Source organism: Synchiropus splendidus, chromosome 11 (assembly GCF_027744825.2).
Source record: "Synchiropus splendidus isolate RoL2022-P1 chromosome 11, RoL_Sspl_1.0, whole genome shotgun sequence".
Classification (NCBI taxonomy): Eukaryota; Metazoa; Chordata; class Actinopteri; order Syngnathiformes; family Callionymidae; genus Synchiropus; species Synchiropus splendidus.
Window position 1 is genome coordinate 10,923,216 of NC_071344.1, and position 22,019 is coordinate 10,945,234.

Consider the following 22,019-nt stretch of genomic DNA (forward strand, 5'->3'; position numbering starts at 1 on the left):
ACATACATGATGATAAATTCATAACATCTCCTACAAAGCATCATAAATGCACCATGACATGATATGAATGCACGAGTTATTTATTATAGATGTTGTCATTTATTTTTTTGACCGTACTTATTTTAACAAAAATAGAGAAAAAAGATTAAATAAATAAATAAACTTTTGCCAAAGCCGGAGGATGGTATTAGCCAAGTTCTAATAGGAGCTAACTGTTAGTGCTGTGAAAAGTCAAACACATTGGTGATTTACTTGGATGACTTACTTCATTGCCGAACTCAGCATTGAAGAACATTAGTCTGGCTTGACTTATCTTTTGCAAATTTTGTATGACATAATTGAAAAATGTTAATCTTCTCAGTGGATTAATTGCCTGGAACGTGGCCAGAGCCGTTGAATAAAAAATAGAACGGAAAAAAAACACATCAACTGTGTGGTTGTCCAAAGAAAAGTGGATATCTTCAGCTTTTTAACTTCCTAATTTTGGTTCCGCCAAAGTGCGCCACGCGTCACCCGCCGATGTTTTGAGAAATGCGTGATTAAGTTAAAAGAAAACCATCGACTTGGAAAGTTAATTGGCTTCATGTGTTACTGTTGATTACATTTAATTAAAAGAAGAGTTAAGCTGTTGTATTTTTAAACGATAAATGATAAAAAAAAATAATAAGTACAGCCAATGCTTGGAGAAAACTTTTGCTAAGTCCAAGCGCAATTTTACCCAGGTACAATGGGGCGACTTCCCTCCTCTATTTCAAGGCCAGTGCACCAACAGGCAACTGAACTGTTCAATATCTTTCATTTGTTTCATTGTTATGCCAGTGAAATCGCTAAGATCACATTTTTCTATTCTTATTTTGGCTAAACTTTATTCCAACTTTAGTGCTGATTCATGCAGCGTTCCATTGATATTCTGGTGCGCTGGCCAAAGGTACATCTTGGGAGCACAAATGAAAATAAGGATAACCTCATGTTCATTCAATCAGGTGTCTGACTTCCATGTTCTGTGTGAAGGCAGACTTGACAGCTCGCCATGATAACCTGGGAAAAGTATCCGCTGAGCTTGTAGCTAACAAGCAGTTTGACTGCAGCACAGATTTTCTGTCAATTGAGTCCTTAACGCTTCAAAGAACAACAGTACATGTTGACTTCCTAAAGAAGGTCATATGACCAGTCAGCACATCAATCCGAGGCTCAGAGTTCACCTGAGTGTGCTTCCTGACAGAATAATGCCTGGCGCTTATCAGGTTGACCAACTGTTAGAGCATGTTGTTTTGGGAAAAAAATGCTGCTTTAAATACATTTAAATATTAAATTGATGCTTCAATATTTGCACATTTTGGCGACTGTAACTCTATTATATATATATATATATATATATATATATATAAACACACTCTTTTCTGTGTTTAATTTTATATATATATATATATATATATATATATATATATATATATATATATATATATATATATATATATATATATATAATAAAAAAAAAATTAAACACAGAAAAGAGTGACTATATTTACATGGCATCACTATTGCTGCAACCTGGTCAAACACCGTCGTCTTCAACAGTATGTAACAGATTCATCAAACATGCATGTAACTGCACTTGCATTAGCTTCTGTGTCGTCTCACACAAGCCTCAACCCCCTGAGTGTCAGAGTTCAGAGCCTGAAGAGACAAACCTGTCCACTGCGGTGTTGTGGACCGCGATGATGGTGAGCCACTGTGTAGATCTGGGCTCCAAACTCATAAATTCACACCTTCTCAAAGCTGGATCCTAGCGGTGATTCACTGGTGGTGTGGTAATTTTAGTTTTAGTCTAATCTTTGTGTCAGTTTGTTATTTCAGCCCTTATTAGTTTTAGTCATAGTCGTCCTCTTTTTCGTCTTGCCAAGTTTCAGTCAACTCAAAGTTTGAGAATTTTACTCTGAATTGTGTCCAACTGATACATGACTGTTTTATACCAATTTTAGTGGATGGACACCGATGACATTTTGATCTAGTTGTACGCACTGAAAGTTGTGCTTAAGCCTCTCTTTACACACATACACTTTCTAGCAACACACCATTGTTTTTAACATTGGTGACGTTAAAGCTACGTGATCGGTAAACAGCCCGAGTTGACGAACTTTCTAAAACAGAGAGGAACGTAACGTTCATGTCTTAACTTACCTTAATTTCATCATGGACCTTGAGGTGTCTTCTTAAATTGGTACTGCTGTGCCGGTGATTTTGTAACTGCCTATCCTATTTCTGTACGATACATTTTTGTTCTTCTCATGTTTGGGAACAAAGTTTGTCCAGATGTCACTGCACCTCTTTCTTCCCTGCTACGACCGCTGCCACTTACCGAACAGCATCAAAACTTTGCCGATAATGGGGAATGAGGACTCGATGTTTCCTGCATCGGTGCAGTAAGACAAAATATGTCGCTAAACATGATAACAATATTTGCTCCCACCTTAGTTTAGTCAACGAAAATGAGGAGAAACTTCAGCGTTGTTTTTCCAGTTTTGTGTGTGATAGAAAGTTGGATATATAACGCCTGGCTTTAGCTCTTTACTTCTCCCTACACATGGTGAGAAGTAGGATGACGATTGTCAGTGAAGGAACCACAGAACTGGTTGTGATTTAGATGATGTTTCCATGACAGACCCACAAGTGTGGACGGGACTAGACAAAGAAAACCATGAATGTGGCGACTCTCTTACTCTAACCCTCTCACAAAGCGCAGATCTGCTAATTCACGTCAGAGGAACTATGAATATTACATAAAGTCTTCATGTGTACAGTGTTTACGATGCTGGAACTTAGCGAAACACGAAATGGGTCACATAGGTCAGATGGAGGTGTTGAACTCTGCCGAGCGAAGACATGTGTTTAAATATGGATGAACTCGTGCCGCAGAGGAAATCTGCTTCACACATCATTGGACCGCTCAATGGCCTCCTCTGACGCAAGTGGTGAAGCTGTACAGGGAGACGAGTCATGTTCTACGTGGCTGGTGTCATTCTTCATATTTGTCACATTCCAAACTTCTGGTATCAAGTGGACCTGCTCTATAATTGATGAAGGCTCTTACAGAAGAAGTCTTTCAGGATAATGGTCCCGCGGCGCCGCAGTGCAAAGGGTGAAGAAGTCAACTTGCAGTGGGGAGCGTGATTCCTCTTCTGTGCGCATTGGGTTGTGTGGGCTGGAACTCCTAAACCTCTCAGCCCGCCATGGTGGCCATTAGAGTGGAGTTAAATGATTAATGCCTTTCAAATCAGACACTACGGCGTGGCATGACTCCGCGCCGTGTTGACGCTGGACTTTTTGTGTCTGTCGGTATCATCGCCGGCGTCTGAGGCACATCATGTTAGTGCATGACGTGTGAGCCCTGTATTGATTGTGTAGAACGTCGGGAACAAGATCAGACGGGTTGACCAGGTTGACACCAACCGTCAGTTTGACAGGTAGCCTGCCACACTGTCTGCTGCCGTACAGATGAACATCCTGTTGCCATGACATCCTTTTCTCTCTGCCTTGGTGCTTCTTCATGCTTCACTTCACATGCACTAAAAGTCACCTTTCTCCTGCATCATTTAACCTCATTACCGGCCCACCACCCCACCATGACTGCCGTGTGATGAACAGCGATGTCTTAGCAGTGGTCTCAACGGCACACATCGCCTGGATTTACAGGATGAACACATGACGGTTGAAAGGAGGCACTACATTTTTAGCAATGTTGACTCTGTCATAGTTCAAAAACAGATCAATAAATGCCCAGCCTTTGCTCTGGGAGCGTGTCTCAGGGAGTCCGCTACAGTTGCACAGGCAACAAAAGGGGGGGAAACTGTAGCATTTAAGCATTTTGTCAAAGCCATCTCCATCCCACTGAGGCATTCAGTGAGAAACTTCTGTACAGTTGAACTTTTTGACCCACTCTGACATCCATCACCTCCACTTCAAGGGAAACATCAATGAACAGACATGGCAGTTATATCCACCTGAAAACAAAAACAGACCGGAACTGAGGGATGTTTCTTTTTTTCTTTTCTCTGCAACAGAGGTGTGCGTGGTGGACTGTGGTCCCCACGGTTCTTGTGTCAGCGGTGTGTGTCACTGCGAGGAAGGCTGGGCAGGACCGGAATGCGAGCAGAGGGACTGTCACCCACGCTGCATTGACCACGGAGTCTGTCGGGAGGGCAAGTGTGACTGCCACCAGGGCTGGACTGGGGAGCACTGCACCATAGGTGAGCAGCACCGACACTTGCCGAGTGCCCACTTACCTGGAAAAAAAAAAAAAAAAAAAAAAAAAAAAGGTCAACAGTGTTGTAACTTTTGGGAGAAGTTTCATTCTCATAATGTCTTTGCTGCTCTTCTTTTTATGGTATGTGGCTTCATACGCAGAAAAAGTTTTAGCCGTTCAAAACTAGATTGAAAGACATGCAAAGGCATTAAACTGAGAGGGAAACACAGTATTGATGCAGTCTTAACATCTCATCTTGGTTAAAAAAGAGGTTACACATTAAGTGTTAAGAAGCTAATTCCTTGCTTATGTACTGTTAATTGTCAGTTATTATGGTGTTTAGTGTGAACTTTTGGTGACATTCCAGATCCATAGTCGACCTTAACAATACCTAAATATTTACTCAATAATAATTACAGGCTAATATTTTGCAATACACATATTTATTTATTGTAATTCTACTATATATATATATATATATATATATATATATATATATATATATATATATATATATATATATATATATATATATATATATATATATATATATATAGGTATAACTGAAATATCATACATTGTTTCAACATTTTCAAGTATATTTTACGTCCTGCATGAATGGTGTAGAACTGGATTTATAATGTTTAAAAACTGCACTTAAAACAAGATATTATTTTCATAAATGCAATTGTTGGAAACCTCTTTATTGGGCCAAATATATTTTTATTTGCTCAAAACGGTCTTCCATGATGCTGTCAATCCAGACTTCATGTACTCTGTTGTTCACTGCATAAATGATAATGGTTAATAGGGGTTTTGAACCAGGAATCTGTAGATGATCCTGCGAAAAACAACATATTCTTGTGGTTGTTTTAATACATATTCGGCTCGGCCACTTCCGTGTCCGCACACGTCTCGTCTCTGATGGCCCGGACTGTAATGCAACTGGACCCGCGAGCTCTTAAGGTGCAAGTAGGGGTTAAATCTCATGCTCAGAGACACTTCAGCTTCCCTTCACAAGACGACAGGAAACAAACCAGTAGCCTCCCAATTACGAGCCTGCTCCTCGACCTCCTGAGCCACTTTGCTCCACCTCATTTAAACTGTGATTAAACTTTCTCCCGGTGAAGGGAAACGTTTCTCTGGTGTTCACGTTAAAAATTCCTTCCCCCCGCACCTTTGAGGATACTCCTGCCACAATGAGTGGAGGGCCAGGTATTGCCGGAGCTAAGAAGCCACAGATAAGTCTGTCTGGAATCTCACTGTTGTCACTGAAATAGCTGTGCTTCAGCTGACGTTAATGAGGATAATGAGTTCTCAGATGTCGCCTCTCGATCGACCTTTGACCTGCGCCGGCTCGACACCTTGCCCCTGCGTCAAGGGTCCTGTAGTTAAAGCGTGACTCGCAGCGCTAGACAGCAAAACCCCTCGAGCGTCATTTCTAATCTCACCACGATGACATATTCCCTGGGAGACACTCCACACTGTTCACCCCCAATTATGTATTTACCATCATCGGAATTCTCCCATCAGCCGCACGGATCCCTCTCCGAGGGGCGCCGAGACGTGCGGCGAGGAAGTTATTGGAGGGCTCCACATTCCTGCTCTGATTAATCTCTCAGAGCTGGACCGTTCCTTTGCCGCTAAAACTCCTATCAGGGAAATACTGCAACGCTGCAGGCTCTGAATGGCTGGTGCGACGACCAGCAGCTTATTTTGTCTTTCAAAACCCTGAAGAACTGGCATTTGCACAAAGAGGTTTTTAATCACATTACATGGACAGAGGCTCAATAGAGGACTTCCTCGGCCAGTCTTTTGTCGCCAGCATCTAGATCCTGTTTTGTATGCAAGGCTGAGCCCATTGTTAGCCAGTTCTCAGTGCTGCTGTTTAAGGTGTTTTGGGTTCCTTTTGTACAAACCCCACACCGCAACACTGCTCCACTTAGCTCCTTATTTACCCTAGGGGTCCCTCTACAGTTGTGCGGGGTAATTGCCGAGTGTTTGGACCAGAGCCTGATGTTTTTGTGATTTTTCTGAGAAAACCTCAAGCTGCAATTTATCCTCATCGACAATCTAAAAAAAAAAAAAAAAGTGTATTGTTCTGGACCAACTGCTGGAGAACGTCGATGCATCGCACACTAGCATTTAGTAATTCCCGTGTTTTGATGTTCAGCGAAATTTTCCAATTACAATGACCGAATCCCGCTCTAGTCTCACGTCTCTACTCCTCAAACAACCTCATTCACGGCTGTACAGCACCTGATGGCTGTCATTTAACAAAGACCAATGTTATTGGAGGAAGCACCGATTGCTAACGGCAGCGCTAATGGCTACAGTTTCATCACTGACTTGGAAAGTTAATTTACTTCATGCGTTACGGTTGATTAAATTTAATTAAAGGAAGAGTTAAGCTATTGTATTTTTAAATCCAAAATGATAAAAAAGAAAAGTAGTACTACTCAGTCAATGCTAGGAGAAAACTTTTACAAAGTCAAACAATAATTTTACTCAGGTATTGAGCGGGCGACTTCTCTCACAATTTTAAGAGGAAGTTTAGTCACGATACAGTGCAGTATTTTTTGGATTTGTTGTTGAATAATAAAACATTACTAACGTTATCATATATAATGTTAAGTCATTAAAATAATATAGATTTCATTTTTTATTTTATTTTGGTGGAACTGGTGGTTGTGCTGGTTCATATGGAAAGCTAGATTAAAATGAATACATTGGTCATATATATATATATATTAGTGCTGTCAGTCGATTAAAAAAAACGGAATTAATCACAGGATATTGTTATTAATTAATCGAATTAATCGCATTTTTTATGTCATATCTGCTAAAGGTCTCCTGATAAAGAATTTGAGTTCTAGGGTATGAAAAAATTGTAGTGCATGACTGATCGATTGAATACAGTAAGAAGAGAAGATTTGAAATCCAATTATTTATTGGTGAACTGTGCTTCAAAAATGAAATCCAAAAGTAAAGGTCAAGCACATCCGCAACCCAGTTAGGCCAGGTGCATTATTCAACAATGTCAAGCAAATACAGCAATACAGTGAAATAAATAAAATAAAGTTGTCTTCAAAAATGTAAAACAAATACAGCAATACAGTTAAATAAATAAAATAAGACTGTCTTCAAAAATGTAAAACAAACAGCAACACTGTTAAATAAATAAAATAAGGCTGTTTTCAAAAACGTAATACAAATACAGTGATTCAGTTAAATAAATAAAATTCTGAAATAAAACTAGGCTGTCTCAAAAAGGCACTAAAGCTCAATATAGCAATTCAAAAATGAATAATAGAAATATAACACGCCCTATATATATATATATATATATATATATATATATATATATATATGTACCATTACCTGTAACCTCAGAAGTGGGGAGCCAGAGCCGAGTTCAGTCCCAGCTATCAGAAAATGATGACGCCCACAAAAGTTGTTATCCCCACGGGTACCTTCTCCTGATATAAGCAACTTCCTGATAAATATGCCTTTCATTTCCTGCTAGAGAACCTGCAGGATGAAGAGGGAACACTAAATCTTGGATTGCGTGCTCAGGGTGGTGAGAATTCTCCCTCATCAACGTCTTAATCGGGAATTTTAGAGAAATGTTTTTTTGAAGAGGACTTTGTTGGCCAAGGAGCAAAAGACTCACTTCACTCCTCTGTGAGTGAGCAGTACAAAACAGAATAAACACCCTGAAAGCAACTTCAGAATACTTGAACATGGTCCAGTCGAGAGGCTCCAAGTGCTTTGTTTAAGCTGTAACTATTCAAGGTTTAAATATCCATGATATCACTTTCATCGTAAATTTCTTGCAATCCTTTTTATTAGATTCATCTGCATTTCTCAGTCTTGTTGGGAAGTAAGACGTGATCATTTTTGCCTGATGCATTAAGTGTTTGACTGGTGTCCAAGGCGTTTTTAAACGGGGGATTTGGCAAGTCTCTGTGGCTCACTTTACTAATAATTGTGGCGCTTTTCAGATGAGTGTTTCAAAATCACGAAGGAAATAATGATGTAAAGTATTTATAGAAGTCAGTTAACCACGGCTTAGTCCTGTTCAGGTATGCAAGGGTGCTGGAGCCTATCCCAGCAGTCATTGGTTGAGAGGCAGGAATACACCCTGGACTGGTCGCCAGTCCATCGCACACCATTCACACACACACACACACACACACCGGAGGAAACCGGAGTACCCAGAGAAAACCCAGGGGTAGAACATGCACACAAGGCAAGAGCGCCAATAGAAGTGACAAACAAGAACAATCCCTTGTTTGACACTTATGTCTCTCCCACCCCAGAGAAATAAAGTCATGTATTTGAATTTCAGTAGGCAATATTAAAAAAAGAATATATATATATATATATATATATATATATATATATATATATATATATATATATATATATATATATATATATATATATATATATATATATATATATACGTGTTGATAGTTGGCCCCGACTGAGATAGTTGAGCAATTTATTAGTTTCACTACTCCTTGTTCTGAACTAGGAGTTTCTTCCCTGAATAGAAATGAAGAATTAGCGGGGAAATAAAAAAATGCTGATCTTAAAAAGTCTGCTCCCGCACATCAGAGTGAATAGGAGTGACTTTGCATGCTGCCTCACAGTTCTGCGGAGAAACGTGTTTGAAGCCAATGAAACCAGCCCGTGCGCTCCAAAACTGTGGAGAAAAAAAAAACCCTGGCATCAATAGAAAATGACAGCCTTTCTCTTTGCTTTTGCCTGTTAGTGTCACACTTCTTTTTTAAATCAAAGCGGACGGCGGTTGTTAAAAGATGAATATTTCACTCAGTTTTAAGATGTTGGAGTCATTTATGTTCGGTGATGTGCACTGAAATAATCGCTCTGACTTACCGTGGTGTCCGACCACAGATGCATCCACAATTCTGATGAATCACTCACCACTTGAATCAACATCTTCTGTCAAATACTGCTTTGAAATAAGATTCAGACAACTTTAAATATGTTTCTCTTTTGTATCCCGACTTTAAACTGCTATACCTGTGCATACCTGTGTTTCCTCTCCTCTGCTAACACCTTTTTAAACCCTCTCTTTTGTCTATTTTGTGTCTGTATGCCTGTCTGCCTTCCTCTCTCTCTCTCTCTCTCTCTCTCTCTCTCTCTCTCTCTCCCTCTCCTCAACTCCCGCTTGGCTTACATGTGTAGCCCTGGATTCAAGAGTATCAGGTAAAAAATCACTTTTCTCACTTCGCCTGTTTTTTTTTTTTCTTCTTTTTTTTTCCCTTTCATGCTGAATATTTTGTTTTCCTGATTCAGTTGAAAATACTGCTGGGCGGTACAACGGTCAAAGCTGAACACCAGTGTTACATCTCCATATAATTTCAAATTGACATGTGATCGAAGTATAAATCATACATGGAATATTGAAGGATTTCTGGAGGGAAATAAGTGTTATGGAGCACAGTAAATCGAAAAACATCGGAATAAAATATGTCCTCGCAACAATAATGGGAGATTATGGTGCGATTGTTTCAAACATTATTTTCTGCACCAATAACGTTTCAAGTTATATTTACACTTCAGTGTGTTCCACTTGTGTTCAGAACTTTCTATCTCAATTTATGGCTGTAAAATTGAAAATAAGGTACCCTCTGATGTCAATGTGTTCATGTTCAATATATTGTTTCTTCTGCTCAGTTTAATGCAAAAATGTGCTTTATACTGTATGGGCTTTTATGAATCATACAGCAGATCATGACACATAGGAAGGATGCATAAATCTTAAATAGGTCAAACACCTACTGACTGGTGTTTGACTCTGGAGTTTAGTCGCAACTGAGTCACCAAACAAACCACATGATCAAAGTAGATACCATAGAAGTTATGAAATATGAATGAGGATTTCTTCATGCACTGTTCTGCTAAGTTATTTTGGTTCTTTGATAGATTCATTTTCCTGGTTGTTTCCTAGCCTCAACGTGTACCTATCATTTGGAGCGTTCCAGCATTTGGATCATGGAGAATTCATTTTCAAATTGTAGGGAAAAAGAACTGAAGCTGTGATCCAGTGTGAAAGCATTTAACACATGCTGGTATAAACAGGGCAAACATTGATAGAAGGCATCAGAAGTGAACATGCTTTCAGCTTGTCAGTTCTGGAATACAAGTCATTTCAACAGCTAGTGAGCTTCAGCTCTTCAGGTTGGCTGATGTTAGTGGACTTGGCTGTAGTAGTTCTGACCTGTCAGTAAACTTTAATGTACCCAATGTAAAATCATCTTGTAATTTGTTTTTAGTAGACTCTCCAATTGTGTTTGGCTCCCGACAATTTAACAACCGTAAACCAAAGCTTTTGGCAACAAAAGGATTACGGCGCCGTGCAGGTGGTTGTGATGCTACTAATGTATTTGAGTGCATGACATGCAGTGAACCCGAAAATGCTGTGATAAAATTTGAATGTGTACCGCCCAGCACGTGTCAGGCATCCTGATTTTTGGCTCAAAAACAAGAATGAAAACAGGTGAGCTCTGACTTTCAGCACCTGAATTGGAGGAGAAGCCAAAACATGCTTTACCTTCCCCATTGGCCGAGAGCGTGCGGGTTTTCTTTTCTCTGCTGTGCTCCCTGTAACTTCTCATGTGTTTGTCAGTCTCAGCTCTCTGCCACCAACAGAGATAAGTAATTTTCTTTTCCAAATGTTTCCCTTCTCCTCGGCCGTGTAATAGGAGCAGTCAAGATAGGATATAAAGGTAAATTGAACCCTGCCACGGGAGATTGTCACACACAATCCTTCCCCGCTCTGTCTTTCCCTAGCACGGCGTTTATACACCTGTTCTATGTCCGAGTCGACCATAATGTTTCTGCTGTGATCCTGCTCCCTCGATATGTCCCCTCATCTCCTGTCCGTCTGAACCAGTCTCACGCAGACGTCACGGTCCCACTCCCCCCTGTCTTAATTCCCTGTGTCTGCCAGATTAAACGCCCCAAAAATGGTGTGGTTTAGTCATGTTTGGGCTCCCTGTCTTCACCCTCCACTAGAAGGAATGCGATTTGGCAGAAAGTGCTCTGTTGTTTTTTTGTAAATGTTGAGACTCTGAACCCCTCCTCCTCCTCCTTCTCCCACTCACCCTCCCCTCTTCCATCTATACTTCCTTCTCCCTTTGATGTTGCTGTTACTTCACATGAGTGTTAATAACGTCTGCATTGGGCAACTTGTGTTATTTTCAGACGTAAGCCAGCAGCCCCCCAAGACAGACTCTGATTTTCAGCCTCTTAAACAGGATTTGTGCAACTTTCAACTCACAACACTGTAATACAAATTATGTCTGTGCTCAAGGTTTTTTCACACCTGCAAACACATACATGGTCATTTTTTAGGGGGTGGCTGAACATCTTTAAAAGCCACTGGTGGTTCTTCTCAAAATCCACCATCACTGCCACCAATCCCTTCGACGGTGCTTCCACCTGGATGGCACCATTTACTGCCACTAACAACATCAATACATCCTAGGGTTGTTTTGCTTTCAAGCAGATGCTAAGTACCTTAGTCTTCATTTAGCTCATAATTCACTGTTGTTATACACTTAGTTTCCACATACACTGATTATATTTAGGCATGGCACTAACAGTACTTAGGACTAATCTGGTTCATATCATTTATTGTAGGTCTGACAAATTCTTAATATTATCTTTATTGTATAACCTGACGCTAATACGACTTTTTCAATCATTTGAAACACATGCATTTCTTGTATCCTTTCGTCATTTTGGGGTCAGTATTGGGAACAAGCAGTACAACCCAAATCTAGGTGTAACTTCTGGCAGGCCAACAGTTCCCTGACTCACACGTGAGAGTGATCTCAGGATGCTCCAAATTCTCTCTCCAAATTCTTCCTCAAGACAACTCAAAAAGAGAAGTGTGCCGAGTCCCCACGCACCTCTGTGTATTCATTACTCTTATAGTATTATCGTGGTTGAGGAGTGAAATGAGCCCAAGTTTGAGTTTTGATCAGAGCATTCTGAAAGAGCTGCTTTATACCATCATATATGTATAGTAACATTGAAATTCAGATTTAAAGATTTAGACACTACATTAGGACACCATTTCATGAAGCCATCACTACTACACCAGGCAAGGAACATGACCATGAGACATGACCTCTTGTCCTCCACAAGAGGTCACAATGAGTGGGAAACCTTAGTGGGAGGAAGCCTGTTCTTCCTCTTTGAGGCCTGTGAGGAATCATTTTATCTATTTAAAAACTTTAAAACATTGTCATGGTCCACCAATCCTCTGCGTAGCAGTTAACATCTCCTCCATGATTGAGGTTGTCCATCTCAAATCAGATCCTTCCTCATTAGATGAGAACCCCTGGAATAGATTTAAGCATTGGGCAGCTGGACTGCATGGCTAACTTTTTTGTTGTCGCCTTTGACTGTCGACCCGCATCCACATTTGGGACACATCATGGAGGAGCCACATAAAGAACTGTGACATCCAAACTAACTTCCTTCTAAGTGAGGATGCTTCCCTCTTAGAGATAGGGCTGACAACACCACAGTCATCCAGGGGAAAGTGGCGGGGCCCTGGAGGAGGTGTCCAGGTGGAGGAAAGTTCTGAGATGTATTTATTTTTCTTATATATCTACACACAAAAGTGTCCAAGGGAGTGGAGTGAAGGTCAAGTTTGCCACCTATTAGGAGTTTAAAGGGCAAAACAAGCAAAAAAAAAAAATCTTGCCCCCTGGGCTGCTGTGTAACTGCATGATGTGCCGTGATTTTTTTAGGTTTTTTTTTATGTATTTGTTTTGACAAAGCTGAACGCTACACTGCAACAGCTGGTGATTCTTTATCAAATAAGGACCAACATTTAAAGGCTTTCTTTAGATTAAACGCAACATTTTTGACCATTTATCTGAAGAGTTTCATTTGATAATGCAGTGTTTGTTAATATTTGACTATTGTAGTGTATTAAAAATGTACAAAACTTTCAATTTTCCTAAAAAAATTGGCTGAACTTCCTCATTATTCTTGCCCGTCCCTTTCCTGACTGACCATCTTGCCGTCCTACGAATCATCTCAATATACCAACTGAAAGCTTCAGTATCCTTTAGTCATTATAATTTCTTCATAGTTGTCTTTTTTCTATCAGTAAATCATATTAACAAATGTTTATTTTAATCTCCTCGAATGCGTTGTAACTACATTTGACATCTGTATGACCCTCGAGGATTGTTCTGCTTCAATGTAGCAAAGACAATGTAGCACTTGAACAGCAAACGTATCACGGCAGTAGAGACTCATCTGTTGCCCACCAACAGCTTCACTTCACTTTCCTTCCACAACACTATGCAAAACCACCCAAACCTTCCAGAGTCTGTACAAACCCTGTCTGTATTTCCCTCCAAAACTTGTTGTGGGTTTGACTCCGCCAAAGCTGCCGACGATCACGCGTCCAGGATTTGTGCGAGTAGATTCGCATTAACAACAAAGGAGTCAATCTGGCTTTGATTGTGCTACAAAAGCTCACAGACTCTGGCGTGGACCGGACTCTGCAGCACCAACTCACGTTCACAGTCTCCAAAATGGGCCTATTAGCGGTAATTAGTCATCTCAGCAGCTTTTCCCAGTCTTTGTCCCACACACTTGACGTTTCACTCTGGCTGCTCTATCTCCGGAAACTCATGTGAAACGACAGCAAGTCCCAGCACCCTCCTCCCACATCCCCCCCGTCCCCGGTCCTGTCCGAGGTGTATCGTTATTATATATATATGTTCACTCAATACTGTCTTGACCATTTTTTGTCCCTCCTCTGCTCCTGTCCACTCTTGTCCTCACCCTTTCTCCTCCCTGTCTGACTTGCTGGGGCTGCCTGACACGTACATGATGTGTTGACAGACGGCTGCCCTGGGCTCTGCAACAACAACGGGAGGTGCGTCCTGGATCAGAACGTCTGGCACTGCATCTGCCAGTCAGGATGGAGAGGCCTGGGATGCGACGTGGCGACGGAAACACTCTGCTCAGATGGCAAGGATAATGAGGGAGGTAGGGACCAGTCAGACAAATGCTCTCGTAGGGTCCTCGCTTAAGTTGTGTTTTCTTATGGCACCAGACGAGACTTTGATGTGGCTCCTCTGTGACACGGCAAACAAACACAACAAATGAATCATACATAAAACATCACGGGAGAGCAATGACGCAACAGGGTGAGACTGTTAAACAGCGATGCCCCAAAATATACAGTTCAATTATAAAGAGCACTGCTGACCATAGATTATTCATGCTCCACTGCCTGGATTTGCAATGAAGCATTTTTTTGAAGTTCATTTTAGGTGACACGCTTTTGAATAGTTGATTCTTTGATGCGAGTCTGAGATCTAGGCTGTCGAGTTAACCAACTTCAGATCTCGGAGGAGGCGCGCACAATAATTGGGACGGTTATTTCGCCTGCCAAAGGAGCTGACGCATCCAGGTCGACAAAGCGGTCCCTCCCTGCCGTTGACATGTTTTGCTGTATTCCAGACGGGCTTGTCGACTGCATGGACCCCGACTGCTGCGCTCAGATGGCCTGCCAAAGTCAGAGCTACTGTCGCGGGTCGCCCGACCCCGCTGTCATCGTCGGGCAAGGTCAGGGCATCGCACCTCAGCCCACCTCCAAGGGCTTCTACGACAGAGTCAGTTTTCTGATCGGACCCAGCGGCAGTCATGTGATCCCGGGAGAAAACCCGTTTAATGGCAGGTAAGAGGCTCAAAACGACAGCTCTTTAATTGTCCCGTCACTTGTCTGATGTCTTGTTAGCAGTTGGGAGAGCGGCGCTCAGTCAGAACGTCCGTGTCTTTCAGGCCCACTTTCCACCTTGTGTGTTGATGCCGCTGTCATATAGTTCCTTTCAGAGAGAAAATGAAAGTGCGAAAAAGTAACAGGAGTTTGCTTTTTCCATGTCACATATATGCCACAACGTTTGTACAGCTATCATTGGTAGCCATTTAGAATCGAACACCTGCCCTTAACAGGAAAATCTGTCCGTTTATATTTTAATAAGACAAGTCTGAGTCGTCCTGACTCTGCTCAGCACTGTCAGACGGAGGCACAATGACACTCAAGCTTTTTTAGTTCAGTAGTGTTGTCAAAAGTAAAAAAAGTCAAGTTGATTATGAGAGTAAAGGTATGACATTGTTGAGCTCAGTCCATTATTATAAAAACATTTTTCCCTAGTTCTGTATCATATACTGCACAATAAATCATATCTGCTCCACACGTTTAAATGCCAAATTCAGAATTCTATGGCTTCAGGACTATCCATAACTACCTGGACTTCATTCTGCCACTTCGAATGCTTTCAGTAGTTTTGAAGGTTAAATAAATGGCTTAATTATTTATGTGTTTTTTTAGAGAGTCATAATTGAAGTATACTGGTCCCATACTTTATATGTTAAGTTTCACTACCTACTTTTTTTATCCCTTCATACACAACCACAAATTCTGCCTCACAGTTTATTTTATTCTTAGAAGCACTACACTGCAAAGCCTCTTTTTTATTGGTGGGTGAATAAAGCTTCATGGAACAATGAAAAGTTTTTAGGGGTCAATAGGTCGCTGTTTTGGTTTTAAAATGATGGAGGTTTTTGTTTACATTGCAATTCAACACCAAAGATCATAGACCAGAATGTGGCAACTCGCGGCCTCTGAAAATGAGGATTGGACATCGCAAAATTTAAGTTAAGAAGAAGCATAAAACTTTTCAGCGAGCTTTTCATCACTCTAGCACTTCCACCTTCCATCCAATTTATTAGATTTTTGTTAAATTTAAGTTCTACCCCGAGTGAAAATATGATCATGGTTCATCATTAGTCGCATCGGTATGAGCCTGAGAACATCGGATTAGAAACACAAACATGTTGCAGAGGGTTCACTGACCTCTGCAGCACTTACACCGCAGTGTTTAAGCTTTTGTGTTGAGTTTCTACTTCACACTGATCACTCTGAATTCAAATGTTGCAAAAAGATTTATCACAATTAATTCATTATATATATATATATATATATATATATATATATATATATATATATATATATATATATATATATATATATATATATATATATATATATAATAAAATCAGGCCCTTCACTGAGTTTGAATAAATGGGCATTTTCCTCATCGCTTCCTGAGGTGATTCCTGGGGTTAAACCCGGTCAACAGTCTGAGCGACTCATGTCTTCATGTCCTTTTAGTTGCGCTACATAAGTTACGCTATGATGGCGCTTGACAAGTTCGATAAACACATCCCAGTAGGCTTAGTTTGCAGGTTCATAGCCAGACAGAAATGAACCAACGAGCCACTGACCCATCGCAGGATTGTCCCGTTGACAACTTCACCATTTACCCAGACTCAAAAGCAAACCTGATTCGCCACACCTCAGTAGGATTCTGAAGTATCATCAGTGTAAGTGGAAAAGCAGATTTGGGACTGTCGGGTTAAAATGCAGATCCCGTGAAAGAGCGTTTCAGCATCTCACCACAGACAGTTGATGTTCTCGGCATCCGTAACAAAACACTGCAGGGCTTCCCTCTCAACTTTGAATGGTTCCCTTGATGTTGGTTCATTTTATTTGAAAAGAATCCAACTAACTGTCTACATTAGTGCAGCGGCTGCTTCTCCCGGTGTGATTTGTAAAATAAAAGGTGAGGTGAGCTGAGAACAGAGCGCTGGAGCGGAACACTTTTCAAACTTAAACCTCCACCCGGCTGGTCAACAGCGTCGCTGCACACCCACACTGGGGAAGATAAAAGAAAGAATCACGACGTCGCGCATCATTACGACTGTTTCAACTGACTCGAGGTAAAAAATATATGGCATTCATTAGCGCGTCTTTGTACATGTTTCATCCAAATGAACAAGAACATCAAATAAAAGTAGAAAGCCACGCGAAGCTCCAAATTACAGTTAACTCCCACGTCTGTTCAGAATCTCGAGCCGAGTTTGTTCACTGACTGACGGGGAGGGAAATGATTGCCAAGTGTGTGTGGAAGGCTTTGGGAATATTCCCTCCAATTGTTTAAAGTAATCCTTATGTAAATAGCATGCTTTACTGAAAATATAGAATGAGGCAACACCCCCGTCCACCCGTCCTCACCGCCAGCCGGGTTCCCCGTAATCCTCACGCTCATTGTCTTCAGCTTACAGTTGATTTCGTGTCTGGCAGCGGCATTAGCTTTTCTTGCTGAAAAATATTCATTTGCAGCAGTTTCTTTCTCCCCGTACACAAGTTTGCCTCATAATCGAATCCACAATGGCGCTCTTTAGAGGCTCAGCAGACGCCCGTGCCGCTAAATCTGACAAAACAAATTACCTTTTTTCAGTGTATCACTGTTAGAAATAACATTAAATACTGAGTTTTGCCGTCTTTCATTTAACGCTGGTCTGTTATCTCACATTCATTAAAACGATAAAGTAGTCCTAATATTCCACCGTGTTATAAAGGCATTCATTTATGCCATAAAGAAAGAGCTTGTGCGACGACAAAATAAGATTGGACGTTCCCTTGGACGTCATCTCTTAGTTTCTCGAATTCTGGAAGTGGAGCAAGACAGTGACAGTTTTTTTAACCAGTCAATGGAGATCCATTTTTAACCTGAGCCGGTTCTCCCAAATCCTTAGCAATTTTCTTGAAGAGACAGAATCTTCTGTATTATCCGCTGGTGAATAACGTTCCCCATCAGGCTTTTAGCTAGGATTTTGAAACAAACCACGCCCCCAACACATAACCACGCCCCTAACCCCTCCCCCTCCTGATACACCATGTCAACAACTGACAACTAACAACGTGCTTTGTAGAAAACAAAGCTGTAAACATCTATTTGTACCAAAATAACTTGATGAAAAACAGATAAACAGTCAAATAACAAACGTGAACAGACATGAACTCAGTATCTGTTGCCACAGTAACACTTTGAGATGCAGGGGTCCCTTGGGAAATTGTTTTACTTGGCTATACGGTTGCGAGAAAGTTTCGAGAATGTGCGAATTTGGATCGTATTCAGCGAATTTACCGGGTGGAAACCCAATTTAATGTAAACCAGTGAGATGACAGTAAGAGTTGGACAATATACAGTACAAGCACTAACAATACATTTAGGGCGTCGTGCTAAGGGAACAGGGCGTCCATTTTTGAGTGCCGGAGAGCGTTCATTTTTTCGTGTTTTTTCATGTTTTGCAAGACGCCCTCTAAAGCTTGTTCCCCATATAGTAGGTGGCTGCGCCGTTGTCGCATGGAAAATGAAAAGAGTGAGAGTCAATCAGAGCACTCGCACCAAATTCAGCATGCCACCTTGCAGCCACGATGTGGCTGTGCCAGTCAAGTGAGAGATGAGAGGGTTGCCCATGCGGAAAATCAGGTGATAACAGTAGAGGTGCATCAAAATAAAGCAATGTTTCCAGACTAAGAAACACATTCTACTTCATGTGTGCGTCACCATGACGGTGGTGCACAAACACCAAGGCTCACGTGATGCTTAACACCAGTAGTTGGTCAGCGATGTGTTTTGAAAACGGCACATTTAGTTCTACAATGTATATGAAACACGTGTGATGTAACGGCAAAAATCGAATTGAACGATCGCATTTTGAACCGTTCCTGTAGTCTCCGTCTCTGACCGTAGTCAGGAGACGCAGGGGAGGCGCGGGGACACATCACCACCTGTGCTGAAGCAGAGACTCAGAGCACCACTCCTGTCATTTCAGTGCTCCATTAGCAGAAGCAAAAGAGTGACAAGTGCTTTTCAGGAACGTCCTGCTTTATTTTCTGGCCACAGTGGCAGTGACAGGCGCGATTCAGGACCATCACTAAAGGCTTCTTTTTTTAAAATCACATCCACTCTGCGCTCACTGTTATCGCACACGCAGCGATGTCTCAAACATGCGCCAGACAGAAAGCGCTGTTGCTGTGCCTCAGCACGGGCTGCTGTAAATCACGAACGTGTTTGGTCTGGGTTAGGTGTTAGCTTGTTTTTCCTGAGTTTAACCACCCCAAGTTATTTTAGTGAAGGTCATGCGTACGCAGTATTGGATATCCCGCATAAACTAGAATGATGCTAAGTGCTCCATCATGTGGCAGCCTCAGCATTCCATTGGATTTGAGGAACCTGAAGACTCAGACAATATATGAATCATAAACCTATACGGAACAACCAACTTTGTTTTCCACACTGGTGGTGGTTTCATTACGATGCAGGTTTCTTGTCACCTCTGTCATGAATGCATAGCGTAGCGGTGACGGGAAGCACATTTGAAAAGGGGTGGCTGGGTAATATGAGCACGAGGGAGCAGATATCACTCCGGTTTCAGAAGTCGCTAATAAAGGAGTCGCCAGGACGGCACAGAGAATAAAACATGTGTTGTGTTTCGGAGTCTGCCCCCTGTCTCCGTCGCCCCAGCAGTATCGCATGTCCCCACACAAGTCTCCCATCGGGTTTTCACACTGTGTATTTCGGCTGCCAGCGTGGTACAATGACAGATAAGAATGCAAGAATTAAATGATTCATTCCAAGGGATGCAGCAGGTGGTGAGAGTCGCTGTTGTGTTTGGGACTCAGCTCTCTTATCATCCGCCTGTTTCTCTGAAGATTAATCGAGGCACATTGGAGAAACAGGGACCATTCGCTTGAGCTCTTAAGTGGCCCTGGGTCCTGCTGGTAGCATGGAGTTTTCAAGTTGGCAACTGGTATTGATGATGACAATAATAATAACCTATTTGTCACAGCAAATGAAATTATATGTGTCATATACGCTCATAAAATTGTTATCATAGGAATAACAGTAGTTACTTCTCTTCGCTGATGCTAGGTTTTGGCACTTCATATTTTGAACTAGCGTAACTCCTCGAAGGTTTGTCCTGGCTAAGAAAGCAAGCACCATCTGAAAGCTCACAACTGGGGACGTGCATGCATGTAAGTGTCATCACAGTATTCCCCGAACTTCTGCAGTTGTCCTGCCCATACAGAGGCCAGATTCACAGGCACATGTGTCAAGAGTTACGTGGATGTGCCAGTGCCTCCTCAATTAAAGAAAGGAAATCTGTTCCTAAAAGCAGACACCTTCCAGTTGTGTATGACATTCATGATAAAGGTAGAAATCTGCTCAATGCGCCCGCTGAGATGGGGCGAGCTGAAGAGAGAGCAGTGACTTTAAAGCTGTCGGAGAGTGTTTATTGAGTTAGAAAGTGATTTGATTGTATTTCAAAGGCTTGTTGCAGAGTGTTGCTTCACATTTTTGAGCGCGAGTCTCAAAACCATGCTGCACCCACCAAAGTGAGAAGACCACCAGCTGAGTCCTGACAATGACTGTAACGTGGCTGACACTTATTCAAACATTTATTCAAGCTGCGCTATCAACGGAGAGCAGTTATTTGGCTTAAAGCAAGGTTCAGCTTCATCGCTGCACTATACTTGGACCAAAATTAGATTCACTGTCATCACTATTCATCACGATTTTTCATTATCTCCTCATAAAGTTACTATCATCTCTGGGCTATAAGCTGCTTCTTTTTTTCAGGCGGTCGTAAACCTGTGTCTCAAACAATGATGTGGCTGTATGGATTTTTGCAGGAAGACGAGCTTCATGCCGCCGAGATATTAAGCCTCATCACATCAGAGAAATGAAATTACAGGTGCTATATTAATATGAAGGCCATTCTTGGCTGCAGCGTGGAGCTCCGCAAACACTGAAGCTCAGGCGAAATACACCGGGCGACAGCTTGACAGCTCTTTGGGCGCCTTAATGTTGCTCAAACCGTCACAGAGTCAGTTCTCATGGTTATAGTCTCGATGTTGTGTACATACAAAATCTATTTTCTTCTTGTAATATTGTCAGTGTGGCTCATATTGATGCTCAGTAGTCCAGGTCTTACAGCGCTTTATTTTCAGCTTCATTTTCGGAGGTGTTTCAAGTCCTACTACCGCAACTTAAACCTCCGGGAAATTCCACATCTCAAACAGAATAAGTGAATAATGCAACACAAGCGATGAACTTTTGTAAATATATACAATAGCCTAATTTTGTCATCTCACTTTGCTTATATATATATATATATATATATATATATATATATATATATATATATATATATATATATATATATATATATATATATATATATATATATATATGCTTGGCATCCAGTGACAAACACAGGAGTCATCTTTTCAACATTCTGCCCTGCGTCCAAGAAAAACTGAGGAGGCTTCCATTTCCTTTCAAATGAAAAAAGAGACTTAACAAATCACTTGTGAGTCTGAGGCAGATTTCACCTGAACGCCCGGCAGTCATGTTGAATAATCACCGGCAGACTCGCCACTTTAATCATGTATGAAGCCTGCTGATTTATGAAGCCGGATCGCTGAGAAAATACACTTTTTTTTGTGTGAAGACATTGATTAGAGGAAAGTATATTCGCCAGCAGGGTGAGGTCTGGGAGGAGCGGGCAGATGACTGATGCTCTTTCGGGCCTGACCGAGTGTGACGGAGGTGCCCTGAAGTGTCACATTTAACACCCACACTGTTTAACCTCTGAGGTTGGGCAGCCGCAGATATGAATTCGTATCAAATACGAGTGGCGTTTGGTCAATAGTGGCGCCCATATTTCCTCCTGTGGAGACACTGTGCATCACACAGGTAGAAAGAGGGCATTACATGGGAATGAAGTAAGGAATTAAATACATATTTTATGGTTGAAATCATTTAAAGATACTGATATTTAAGAATGT

The 22,019-nt window shown here is 41.4% G+C and overlaps 1 protein-coding gene and 1 long non-coding RNA gene across 9 annotated transcripts in view; one reads left to right on the forward strand and one right to left on the reverse strand.

Annotated features, from left to right (window-relative positions):
• The window catches only part of si:dkey-237h12.3 (teneurin-3), a 266,708-nt gene that overhangs the window by 191,265 nt on the left and 53,424 nt on the right, over positions 1-22,019 (forward strand). For 4 of the 8 annotated variants that reach the window (XM_053878277.1, XM_053878279.1, XM_053878283.1 and 1 more), the window contains 5 exons: positions 4,062-4,247; positions 9,461-9,481; positions 10,981-11,004; positions 14,153-14,299; positions 14,777-14,993. In XM_053878277.1, coding sequence (XP_053734252.1) covers positions 4,062-4,247; positions 9,461-9,481; positions 10,981-11,004; positions 14,153-14,299; positions 14,777-14,993 — 595 coding nt within the window. The remainder of the gene's footprint in view (positions 1-4,061; positions 4,248-9,460; positions 9,482-10,980; positions 11,005-14,152; positions 14,300-14,776; positions 14,994-22,019) is intronic. The other 4 variants (XM_053878281.1, XM_053878282.1, XM_053878278.1 and 1 more) reach the window with 3 other exon arrangements.
• On the reverse strand, positions 8,781-9,870 carry LOC128766839 (uncharacterized). Its single transcript, XR_008416026.1, has 3 exons — positions 9,306-9,870; positions 9,149-9,224; positions 8,781-8,954 (listed from the first exon to the last, which is right to left on the reverse strand). It is a non-coding gene; the product is annotated as an uncharacterized LOC128766839 (long non-coding RNA).